The 12,920-nt window shown below is 39.1% G+C and overlaps 1 protein-coding gene across 1 annotated transcript; it reads right to left on the bottom strand.

The window, feature by feature from the left end:
• Positions 1 to 6,357: 6,357 nt before the first annotated feature.
• LOC143597890 (uncharacterized) lies at positions 6,358 to 7,468 on the bottom strand. The gene is made up of 2 exons (XM_077076271.1): positions 7,189 to 7,468; positions 6,358 to 6,940 (listed from the first exon to the last, which is right to left on the bottom strand). The coding sequence occupies exons 1-2, from the start codon at positions 7,258 to 7,260 to the stop codon at positions 6,506 to 6,508; spliced, it is 507 nt and encodes a 168-aa protein (XP_076932386.1). The 5' UTR covers positions 7,261 to 7,468; the 3' UTR covers positions 6,358 to 6,505.
• Between the last annotated feature and the right edge of the window lie 5,452 nt (positions 7,469 to 12,920).

Here is a 12,920-nt window from a genome sequence, read left to right as displayed (position 1 = left end):
AGTAACCGTAAGACGGATGCGGGTACAGTGTTAAGGCAAAACCCTTCACATACCTAGCACCCGCAGGGAATTGAAGCCAAGTACCTTGGCAAACAAGTAACCGTAAGACGGCCGCGGGTACAGTGTTAAGGCAAAACCCTTCACATACCTAGCACCCGCAGGGAATTGAAGCCAAGTATTCCTTGGCAACCAAGTAACTACAAGACGGGTGCGGGTACAGTGTAAAGGCAAAACCCTCCACATACCTAGCACCCGCAGGGAATTGACGCCAGGAATACCTTGGAAGTAAAGTAACCGTAAGACGAGCGCAGGTACAGTGTCAAGGCAAAACCCTTCACATACCTAGCGCTCCGCTGGGAATTGAAACCAAGAAGGATCTTCTGGGCAATGCTTGCGGAAACGGAAATAACATCCCCGCATAGCGGGAACGTCGAGAACTACGTTGTTGGAAGTTCCAAGATGGAATTGATGGTTTTAACATAATTGATCACTATGTTCAAAACTACCAAAACCTCATGGAAAATACATACAACTGGGACTCAATGCTCCTGACTTGCGAGGAGGTTACAGACCTACCCGCATCATACCCAAAGACCAAGCAGGAAACTCGGGCATTTCTGCAAGTGACAAGGACTTCCGCGGAAAGAATCCCCATGGAAAACCTTACAAAACCCTTTTCAAAACCCTTTGCTCAAGTCCAAAGGTTCACCTCACTTTATTAAACACGCATGAGAAGAACATTGGACTGGGGGGACTTGAAGAGGTAGGTCCCAGCAGAGCCCAGTTGGTCCCGCAAGACTCACCTTAAACAGGGACGTCTGCGCAGAGACCAACTGGATCCGCAGGACCAACCATGCTCAGAGACGTGACGTCCTTACGCGCAGTACGCAAGCTGTTCCCGCAGGAAATGCCTCCCATGGTGAAGGACTCCGCCTGTTCCCGCAGCCTCGGATACAAGCCATGAGGGAAGGCCACCCGCGCAGCATGGCTACACGCACTAGGTACTTAGCTCTCGATCATTCAGTGTCACCTGAAGGAATGAGCAAAGCCGGGAGCAATCCCGCACAGAGGCGGGAGGGGGAATACTCCCGCCCAAATAAGCCAGTCTGTATACTGAAGGACCTTTTACTGTACCTGACGAGGTATGGGCGAAAGATCTGATCAGGGATACGACAGCTCACTGATACAGTATGGCGAGCAGCATGCTCCTGTACTGTATCACTATTAGCCGCTGCCTACTCACCAACTACTGTCATACCACGTGCGTAGCCGGCAGTTGGTGGAAAGGGAATAGTATACAGCAGGCCTGGTCACTATCAGCCGCTGCCTACCCACCAACTACCAGCAGGGCACGTGCGTAGGCTACTGTTGATGAACAGGAACACTGTTGCAGCCGGCCATACCTCCTTGGAAACCTACCTTCGGCTATAAATACCCCAAATGGTATGATCATCTAAACACATTACATTATCATATTATCATCATAATATACCTGATATCTGCTCTAGCAATCTCTTAATATACTTTTATATTTAAGAGCAATCTAGTCTGATTCTCACGCCGGAGGGTGGTCACAAGGAGGAACCCCCCCCCCTTCTCAGTGACGAGCTCACGGTGTCTGTTTTGCAGGTTATCAGAAGAACCATCTTCTAAGGGTCTAACCCCTCGTGGGAAACATCTATCTAACCCCCAGATTACCAGTAATCTGCCCGGGGTCCGGTTAGTGTTTCTTCAGGAACCTAGCATGTGTTGTAACGTGTAAGTAATATACTACACCATGATTAATATGTAACACTTAAATTTGTATACACTTTATCTTTTTGATGGTCAATAACAATTAATTGCATAAAGTAGTACCGTTACATCCGTTTTTTATGTGTAACATTTTTCTTGGCCCGCTTGCTATTCATTCAATGACACTTGACATGGTACCAATAATCATCACGGCAACTACACTCATAATTGTGGCAACTTAAATGCAGACGTTTATGAATTTATAACCATTTTCATGGTGACTCTTGTCTTCCTCCATGGACCTCCACTCAATACGATTTATGTTCTCGATTTGTTCTTGATGTGACTCCATGACCAAACTATGATCAATCCCCTTATTACACAACACAACAGGCCGTCAGGAAACGACAAGGTAATGTAATCTATTTTTCGTGGAAACAATAAATCTTCAACATAAGGAATATGGTCGATCACAAAGTTGGTGTGATGTAAATGCCTACTACTTCCTTTGGATAAGAAATAGAAGCAAAAGGGTGAGTCTGGATTGAGAGTGTTGGCTCAATTGTTGTTTGGCCCGAGTGTAAGGCACATCACAAGAATTAAAATGGGTAATTAGGTTTTTTGTTAGTTAAGTTGAGTTAAAATTATAAATAGGGGCAACCAAGTTAGGGTTTGTCATTAGGTTTATGTAACCGAATTAGGGTTCATCAAAAGTCAAACCGAGTTAGGGTTTGAGATATTGTAATCAGTTTTTTGAGTTATATTTTCTGATTTATATAAACGAGAGTTGGTCATTTAATTCGTGTTCGATTATCGATTTGGGACTTGAATTAGCCAAGATTAAGAAATCGATAATCGGTTAGCGGCGAGCGGTGGCTTGAGGAGAAGCTATCAATCTGTGCATATTGGAGCCAAGTTGGGTTTCCGAATCGGGGTCTTGTACGGTAAAAGTTGAGAACAAGGTTGGTTGGTTCGATCGTTACTCTTTGAGTTTTGAATATTATTCGTGGCCAAGTCTGGGTTGTTGTAGAAGATCGAAACGAAGAACAAGGGGTTTGCTCCATTTTGTATTTTGTTGAGTTTTGCTTTTGTGATTAAATAATTACAAAAAGGTGTCAAATAATTCAACGCAGGGAAGAAGTTATGAACTTTCATGTAGGTGTTTGTGGTTCTCTTTACTAAAGGGAATAATTTAAGGGGAAAAAACACAAAAGTTAACTTTGTTGTTCAGTTTTTGAGAGATTATCAACTAGCCCTTAACTTCGTGAGCAAACAAGTTCGGTTCTGAAAAGTTGTTAAGGGCTAGTTGATTGGTTTGTATTTGTTCTAACAAAGTGAAGCAAGGGTGTTCGACAACGTCAATGGCATGTGACAATGAAGAGCCGATAATCCAACCCAAAGCGAGTGGGGGGATATCTTTGAAGATTCCAAAGCTGAATGGAACTAATTACATCACATGGGAGATTGTGGTAGAAGCGATCTTAGATGATCAAGAGTTATGGGAAGTTTTTCAACCGAATTAGCGTGCAGTTATTGTTGCGAAGAATAAAACGACAAGAGCAGTTTTTGTTTTAAGTAATATAAAGGTGATATTCTTCTTCAGATTACTCAATATAAGAATGCCCGAGAAATATGTACGGATTTGAAAATTGAAAGCATGGAGTTGGGGCGGAAGCGAGTTCAAAAGACTCGATTCCTAACGTTGAAAAGTGAATTTGAAAAACTCAAGATGGCGAAAAATGAGACTGTTGATGAGTTTGCAGGAAAAATAACAAGTATGGTTTCAAAGGCAACGGGTCTAGGTCACGTGTTCGAGCAAGATGCCTTGGTGAAGAAGTTACTGGATGCGGTTCCAGATAAGTACTTTCAATTTATAGCCTCAATCGAGCAAAGTGATGATCTTGATAGCATGATGTTTGAAAATATTGTTGGAAGACTTAAGGCGTTTAAGGAACGTCTACGAGGGAGAGAGCGAGTTTCAAATTCACAAGGTCAGTTACTTTTCAATCGGTTGGAAAGTAATTACACAGGCAAGTCGTATGATCAGTCTGGTAGCCGAGGTAAGGGTTGACCAAGTTCATAGGGGCGTGGAAAAGGCCATGAAACCGAAAGTCAAACCCGAGACGATAAGGTCCAAGATGGTTGTGAAAACTGAGGTGGTGAGGATCGTGGGTCAAGCTAATCGGGTCAAACAATAACCAATGATCGTCAAAGGGGAAGAAAAGATAAATCACATGTTCAGTGTTACCGTTGTGATGAGTTCAGTCACTTGGCGTATATGTGTCCAGAATGTATGAATAAAAAGGAAGAATCTAATTTAAACAAAATTGATGATTTTGTTCCATCTTTTTTATGATAAAAAGGTGATCAAAAGACGGTTTTACTGAATGAAGATGGAGTGATTCCAAAGTGTTTCGAAACCGAACTAATGAAGAAAGATGTTTAGTATCTCGACAACGGAGCATTGAATCACATGACGGGCAATAAATCGTATTTTTATTAATTGAATGAACAAGTCACGGGAAAGGTGAAGTTCGGAAATGAATCTTGTATTGATATTCGGGGAAAAAATTCAGTCTTAATTGAAGGGAAAATGGGGGAACAGCATATGTTGACCGATGTCTACTACATTCCGAGCCTAGTGCAATATCATAAGTCTTGGTCAAGCAACGGAAGGTGGATGCGAGATTCACATGAAACATGATTTGCTAACCATTAAAGATGATACATGTAAGTCTTTGATGAAGGTGACAAGGACCAAGAATCGTTGTATATGATTAGCTTCAAGATAGCATGTCCTGGTAAACGAACTAGCCTTGGAATGAAGAATTTTGCAGGTCCAGAATTGGACTGAAAGAAGAAAAGCTCGTTACGAGTCAGATTCCGATCAAATATCCAAGTTCCAAAATTTGAAGTTCAAAGAAGAGTGTTCAAGAAATTAAATGTGTGGTCAAGAAAAGGATTCAAGCCCAAAGAAAGACGTTTTATGATCAAACGAAGCAAGTGTTTCTTCAAGCTAAGTGGAGCCCAAAGAACATTACAAGAGATCAAGAAAAGCCTTGGGAGAATCAAGAGAATGATGACAAGCATGAAGTTGAAGACCCGTCTATTTCGAGTAGAAAATTAGGGGTGAGTCCGGTGAGTTGGATACAACAATTGGGGGGGGGGGGGTGATTGTTGCCTCAATTGTTGTTTGGCCTGAGTGTAAGGCCAATCCCAAGAATTAAAAGGGGTAATTTCGGTTTTTTTGTTAGCTAAGTTGAGTTAAAATTATAAATAGGAGCAACCAAGTTAGGGTTTGTCATGTTAATGTAACCGAGTTAGGGTTCATCAAAAGTAAAACCGAGTTAGGGTTTGAGAGATATTGTAATCAGTTTTTTGAGTTATATTTTATGATTAATATAAACAAGACTTAGTCGTTTAATTTGTGTTCAATTATCGATCTGGGACTTGAGAGAGTCTTTATGCAAATTTAATTTTGTTAATTTTCCATTGTAGTCTCGTTTATGTTGTAATTTGTCACGTTTCTTTTTCTCTAATTACTTGTATGTCTTGGGCCTCTTGCTACTCTCTTAGTCTCTTGAGGTGCCTTATGGTTTTGTTATAATTTGTAAAAAAAATAAATAAAAAAAATAAGAATAATCAATCCATTTTTAAACCTAACGTGAATAAGACTTTCAATAAAAAAGAATAAGCTCTATGTATTGATGTGGATCAACGACCAACCTAAAAACCACCTTTAGAAGATAAGTATAACTACTACAATAGAATTTAGGAATCTTATGAAGAAAAAGATCAAAAACTTCCTATAAATACATTAAAAATCTTATCAACATGCTAACCAAAAATAAACATTTCATATATAATACAACAGTTAAAAAAATATCAAATATTCAAAAAATCAATAATTTCAAAACTATCAATAAATACAAGATTGCTTATGAGAGTAGTGAAACTTGTTTGTCCGTCCTTTAGACCATATAAATGCTAGATAAGGAAAACCATAAACTTGAATGAAGGTTAGGTGTACTATATACATTAATATTGTCATAATTAAATGACTTCACAAGAGGATGGTGAAAGGTAGAAGTCTTGGACGCATGAATGATGGAGATTTCTATGATGTCATTACAGGATATTATGATATCATTAGATATAATCTTTTTCTAAGTTTTGATAAATTTGATTCCGGTGTCATAGTTAATAATTTTTCTAATGTCATATATATGGTTTAGGTTAATGAAGAGCACCTCAAACACAATAACGTGAAGAGTACTCATTCCCACAAAATCCTTGTGGGCCTAAGATGTCAGGAGTGAGGGAGGGTAGCGTCTGATCGTCTGTCTTAACCCCGTAAAATAGGAAAAATGACACAGATAAACTCGACAACTTTGAAGTGGAGGAAAGAAGAGCGAGGGCATTCACCTTGGATATAAGATGAATAATATGTTAGTAGCGGAATAAAACCTTTTTCAAGTGTTGTATAATAGAATTTTTTTTTTTTTTAGTTTGTTTTAGTAACTCTATGGATAACAATTGATATATAGTGATATTCGGTTTTGACAACTTCTTCAAGCATATAATAATATTGGAATGATGAATCATAATGCATAAGTATTTTTATCATTAATTTCTAAAATATGTATACATGTTCTACGTCTCTTTAAAAACACTAGCATATATATTCACAAAACACTACTAGTTCCACTAAACCAAATCTAAACCATCTCGACGACCATATGATCATCAGCTACCTCGATCGTAATCTCACTCACATGGTGATATTAAGATCAATACGAGGTTTCTTCATAGTTGTCGGATAGGGGACCGTCACGTTACACCTAGGACATTTAGGGTTTTTATTAGATATCAACACATAAAGCAAGCAACTTGGGCATCCTGCAGCATAAGCTTCATCATCATAATCAACCTTCTTTTGATCCATTAATGCTTTCGGCATCGAGTTCGAACGTTTCCTGTTGTATTCTTTTTCTGCTCGTTCGAGGGCAGCCTTAACATTACCAAGCGTGTAAGGTTGAGACGATGCTGCTGCTGATGATGATATAGGAACAAGATTAAGTTCTAAATCGTTATCTTCAAATAGGTTTAATGGAGGTTGGTTGAGGTCTTGAAGCTTAGAAACTGATTGACCGGTGGCTCGATTCGTGTTCATCGAACGACATCTCTCCATATGATTTCTTTCCGACTGTAATGAGAACAAAAATATGATCAATAAACGATTACTAGTATATACTAATATTTTTAACAGCGTGTAGAACTATTCTAAGACGGAATGTCAACCGTTCATACTAATTTGACATTCCAGACCCATGTTTCGAACCTGAGACCATAAGATCTCAAGCTTTTCACCGCCATACCATTAGACCAGAATACCAACGGCTTAGCGTACACTAATTAACTAATAAAGAAAACAATTGTGGAATGTTATTATACCTTTAAGTCAGGAAGTAGCAGTTGTTTGGAGGCATGATGATTGCCGAGGAAGTCACGGGTAATGAGAGACATGGGTTTGAATGGAATGGATGAATAACTTCAAAGAGAAGGCGTTTGTTTATAGTGTGTATGCAATTTAATGCCAGTTGAATGAGAGGTTTGGAGGACGAGCATTTAATGTGTGACGAGATGCGTGGATGGTGGGTGGGATGTGCATTAATTTATGAAATAATGATTAATGTAACATTTACATGCAGGATAGGACCTACAAGAAAACTAACTGTTGTAAACCATTATGAAAAATACTTTTTTAATAAGTTTTAGACAAAAGAAAATGATGAAAATACACACTATTCGTCACGTGAAGTTAAGACAAAATATAGTAACAAATTTGGTTTATATATCTAGCTTGGCTTAGAGGATTCTCATCCGACCTTTTATTTTATATGAGAGATGTTTTTTAAAATTTAAAGAGTGATTTAGAGTGTTGTGAGTGAAGAGTTTTTATATTTTAGAAAGTACAATAATTTTTTTGTATATTTGAAAAGCTAATGTTCACCTAATTTTTTAATATATTTTGAAAGTGGTTATATGTGAAGAAAAGAGAAATGATAATGATAAACTCATAAAAGTATAAAAAAAATATTATTTAATTGAAAAGGAAAGATAAAATATAATATCTTTTAGTGTATTTTTTTAATTAGGGATAAGGAATAGAATGAGAATGCTTTTATACATGCAAATTATGTACACGCTATATGTTTCTTTTAAACAACTATATAAGTAAAATTTGGTGTAATATTAATATCAATGACTCAAATAGTTAATGTGAAAAGTGTAAACAAGGTATAGAGGATCTTAAGTGATGGTTTGAAAGAGATCTAAAGTTTACTCATCAGGTGGCTAATTTATTTTTATTTGAAGTTATTCAAATCAGAAGTCTAGTTTGATTATATTTCTTAATTTAAATTTGTTGTTGATTAAGTAATTAATTACCTATAAATAAGGCCTAGATTTTACTTTTATTGTTTTTCGTTCTCATTTATTATTAATAAAAAGAATTGCATGAGTTTTACGTCATATTGTGTTCAATTTCTTAATTCACTTGATTAAATAAGTTCAACACGTGGTATCAGTGTATCAAACCCTAGCGATTTGAGGCTCGTTCGTTTTGAAAAATAATTATGGTGTTTCTGATCGAGGTGTCCAGGTTTCGATAGTAGTTAGAATCTAATCAAAAGGTTGATCAAAAGTCGAACGAAAAAAATATTGAAAAGACGCCAATCTCAATCAAACAAGAAACTGACATAACGACAGAGTTATAGGTCATAGGAGGAATCAAGAAATTAAAGTAAAGAAACTACAAACAATAGACAACATGCATCAAATCGTATCTTTTAAGTAAAGATTTTTTAGCAAGCAACTAACAGTACCAAGACAAGACAAACCAGTCCACAAACAATGTAAAAGGTATTATTAAGAAGTGGCAGTTGAAAGGGGGTCGGGCGATGCTTATCAACAATACCACCGTCGATTATGATGTTCTTGATCACATTCAAGAGCACGAATACCCAAAGAAACGTGGGATACGCCAGACCTTATTCAAGAATAAAAACAATGCTCGATTACAACTAGTAAAATGTGAGTTGATTACGGTTTCCCAAGGAGATCTTCTGATTTCACAATATTTTCGCAAAGTCAAGAATCTATGTCACGAGATTGGAGAGCTTAATTCACAGTCTCAGGTTAGTGATGTTCGTATAAAGCAGATAGTCATCCACGGTTTAAGGCCTGAAGTTTCGTTGCTTCGTTACCGCTATCCAAGGCTGAGTGACCCAACTGAGTATAACCGAGTTCATGAATATTCTTGTCGGACAAGAAGCCTTGCAAAATAGTTAGTCGACGTGTCGATTAAAATTGAGTCCGGATTCTGGAAGAAAGGAGAAGAATCGATTCACCAAGAATCAAAATCAAAATAGCCAAAAAGGCAATTGTAAGTATCGAGGGAAGAGAAATCAATACAAAAATAAAGAATGGAACAGTAAAGGTTGGGATGACAACTTAAAGAAGATTCATCGATCAAAGGAAACCGAGAAAACAATCAAAGTATCAACCGAAACAATTTCCATAGAGGTGAAACAATCGTGGATGAAAGGGTATATAATGAAAGACCGTCAACAAGCTATCAAGGAAGGTAGTGTGGTTGTGGTTGGAGAAAAAAGAACAGTGGGACCTGGAGGCTAATGTGGCTGAGGTTCAAAAAGAATATTATTTTACAGCCACCAACCAACCCAAACTGTACTTGTTTTATAATTGGCTGATGTAGGCTTCTATTGGTGGACAAGTGTAACACCCCGACCAAAGGCGGATTATACATCGGGGCGCCACATATTGTTTCATTACTCGTGACACTATTTGGGTGTCAATATTTAATAAATATATTCATTCGCGCACGCGCAACGTAAACACAAGATAACATAAATCAACATAAATCATTATATTATAAGGCAAAATATTCGAACAACAATAACTTGTCTTGAAACATTTTAATCTAGGTCCAAAAGTAAAAACGTCCTACGTGTCCACAAGCTCCAAATGTAGTTACAGCAAACCTGAACATGTGTTAAAATAAAACGTCAAACACTTGCGTGTTGGTGAGAAATCAAGTTTAATAGATAATAGATAACAATAATCACTGCGCGCAACACGTGTATGTCTGGTGTTTAACAAGGGTGTAATCAGATTGTGATCAAGCCTAAATAGATCATAGTTCATAGTTCAATCCGTACTCCCAAATGAGCACAAAAACAAGAAAACATCTGTGCAAGTGTAAACAAAGAAAACCGTAAACGATAGGTCTCCCGTGTTCATCTAATGGATCCATGAAAACTTCGGAATAGGCCGAACAAAGCGGTTAATGATACACACATACAAATAAACAGCCAAGTAAACGTCCTCAACACATGGGATACTGCGCGACTAAAGTTCATAAACAAGTTTAAGACTCGAGTTTGTATGAACACATGAACATCCCAAAACATTAAAAATAAAAAGGGATTAGGTACGAGATTACTCACTTGATAAAGATGCGTTGAAAGATAATGCAAGAACCAACTTTAAACAAGCACAAGTTAACCTATAAATAAGATTATTGTTTTAATGATTTGTTTTAAGTCTTGATTATAAGTTAGCATAATTAATAAGTAAATTATTATATATAATATATATTACCGGAAAAGCAGGGCAGAACAGGGAGGAAGACGGAGGCAGAGAGGGAGGCGACTGAGGACAACGGCAGAGAGCAAAGGAAGAGAAAGATAATAAGTATTTGTGTGTGTAGTGTTAAGAAAATAGCATTATTATTTATAGGGAAACCCTAGGGAACACAATCCCTAGAAAAGGGGGAAAGATCTTCAACAGGATCAAGCAAAAGATAACAAAAGCAAAAAGGTTCCAAAAGCAAAAGATATCAAAAGATATGGCAGCTGCAGGGGACAAGGAAAAGCTGACAGGTAACAGTAAACAGGCATGGGAGGGTCAAATAAAGGTACTGGTCAAGCATGGAAAAGCAGATCTCCAAAGATAATGTCAGTCACTTTTTCTGTCAACCAATGGGGTTGGTGCGCATGCTGCGCCAAAAGTGGCTTTTCTGAAATAAGATAGGTCAGGTCAACAGCACAGAAGATAAGACATCACAAAAGTAAACGGCTAGATAAAACAGAAGAAAAGATACAAGTCTAGCGCGAGAAAGCTGCGCGCGAGAAGGCTAAGGCGCGCCGCGAGAAGAATCACATTTTTTAGCGCGCCGCGGGAAGAACTATAATTCTTCGCGCGTCGTGGGATGAACTACGATTCTTAGCGCGCTGCGAGAAGAACTACAAATCCTTAGCGCGTCGCGGGAAGAACTACCGTTCTTAGCGCGCTGCGAGAAGAATTACAATTCTTAGCGCGCTGCGAGAAGAGTTCGTCTCGCGTATTGCTGGAACAGCTGGTCTTCACGCAGGCTTCCTTGCAGAGTCTGGCGCGTGGAACTGCGCAGACATCCTTAGGCGGGAAGAACCAAAGGACAGGCAAAGAGTTAAGAGAAAAAGGGGGTTCAAGGCGTAAGGGTTAAGCAGAGGGGCGGGACGGCGACAAGAGATAGAAAGAGGCGGGACGGCAGCAAGAGGGAAAAGAAGGCGGAGAGAAGAAGAGGGACGGGACGGCGGAAAGGAAGAGAGAGGAAGAGGTGGGAAGGAAAATATTATTAGTAATATATATATTTTAAATGTCAAGTTTTAAAAGAAAATAATTAAATTTTTAAATCATAAAAAGAATCGGATCAGAAAACGGGTACCTGGGTCGGGTCGGATTCGAGCAGATGTCACAGTCTCCCCTACTTTAAGAAATTTCGTCCCGAAATTTATCTCGAAGTAGGCTGCGCAGAGAACAGGTGCGGGTACTTGATCTTCATTTGATCTTCCCTTTCCCATGTAAACTCGGCTCCGCGCTTGGACTCCCAGCGGACTTTCACGATAGGGATGCGACTGCGCTTGGTTTGCTTTACCTCGCGATCCATAATCTCAATAGGCTTCTCAACGAAATGCATAGACTCATCAACTTGAACTTCATCAAGTGGAATGTGAAGGTTCTCGTCGGCTAAACACTTCTTGAGATTGGATACATGGAACGTTGGATGCACATTGCTGAGCGCGGGCGGCAGGTCAAGTCTGTAGGCAACTTTTCCCACACGCGCGAGAATCTTGAATGGACCAACATAACGAGGAGCAAGCTTACCTTTCTTCCCAAAGCGGACAACACCTTTCTAGGGCGACACTTTGAGGAGAACAAGATCACCAACTTGAAATTCGAGAGGCTTTCGCCTGCGATCTGCGTAACTCTTCTGTCGGCTTCTGGCAGTCAGCAGATGATCACGGATCTTGGCGATTTTATCGGTTGTCTCTTGAACAAGTTCGGGTCCTGTGATTTGAGCTTCACCCACTTCGCTCCAACAAATCGGGGAGCGGCACTTACGACCGTAAAGTGCTTCAAATGGGGCCATACCAATACTGGAATGATAGCTGTTATTATAAGAGAACTCGACCAGAGGTAGGTGTGAATCCCAATTACCTCCAAAATCAAGAACACAAGATCGGAGCATATCCTCAAGAGTTTGAATAGTTCGCTCAGACTGTCCGTCAGTCTGAGGATGATATGCAGTACTCATGTCCAAGCGAGTTCCTAGCGCAGATTGGAGAGATTTCCAAAAGCGGGATATAAAACGGCCATCGCGATCGGATATGATGCTCAAAGGAGTACCATGACTGCAGACAATCTCTTTGACATAAAGCTGCGCGAGTTGCTCAACACGGTAGTTTTCACGAATGGGCAGAAAGTGAGCAGACTTAGTCAAACGATCCACTATTACCCAAATGCTATCATGTTTGCTTGCTGTCAAAGGTAACTTGGTAATAAAGTCCATCGCTATACCTTCCCATTTCCACGTAGGAATTTCTGGTTGTTCGAGCAAACCAGATGGGCGTTGGTGTTCAGCTTTTACCTTAGAACAAGTCAGGCATTTAGCTACGAACACAGCAATATCCTTTTTCATACCGGGCCACCAATAAGTAATGCGCAAATCCTTGTACATTTTATCAGCGCCGGGATGAATAGAATACCGAGATTTATGCGCTTCACTCAGGATATCAGCGCGAAGATTCTCATCAAAGGGAATCCAGATGCGATTTAGATAG

This window comes from Bidens hawaiensis, unplaced genomic scaffold, assembly GCF_021521415.1.
Source record: "Bidens hawaiensis isolate Kalapana, Puna unplaced genomic scaffold, B.hawaiensis_p1.1 tig00001842_1, whole genome shotgun sequence".
Lineage (NCBI taxonomy): Eukaryota > Viridiplantae > Streptophyta > Magnoliopsida > Asterales > Asteraceae > Bidens > Bidens hawaiensis.
Note: the sequence above shows the minus strand (reverse complement) of the source record. Positions and strands in the feature narration are given on the sequence as shown.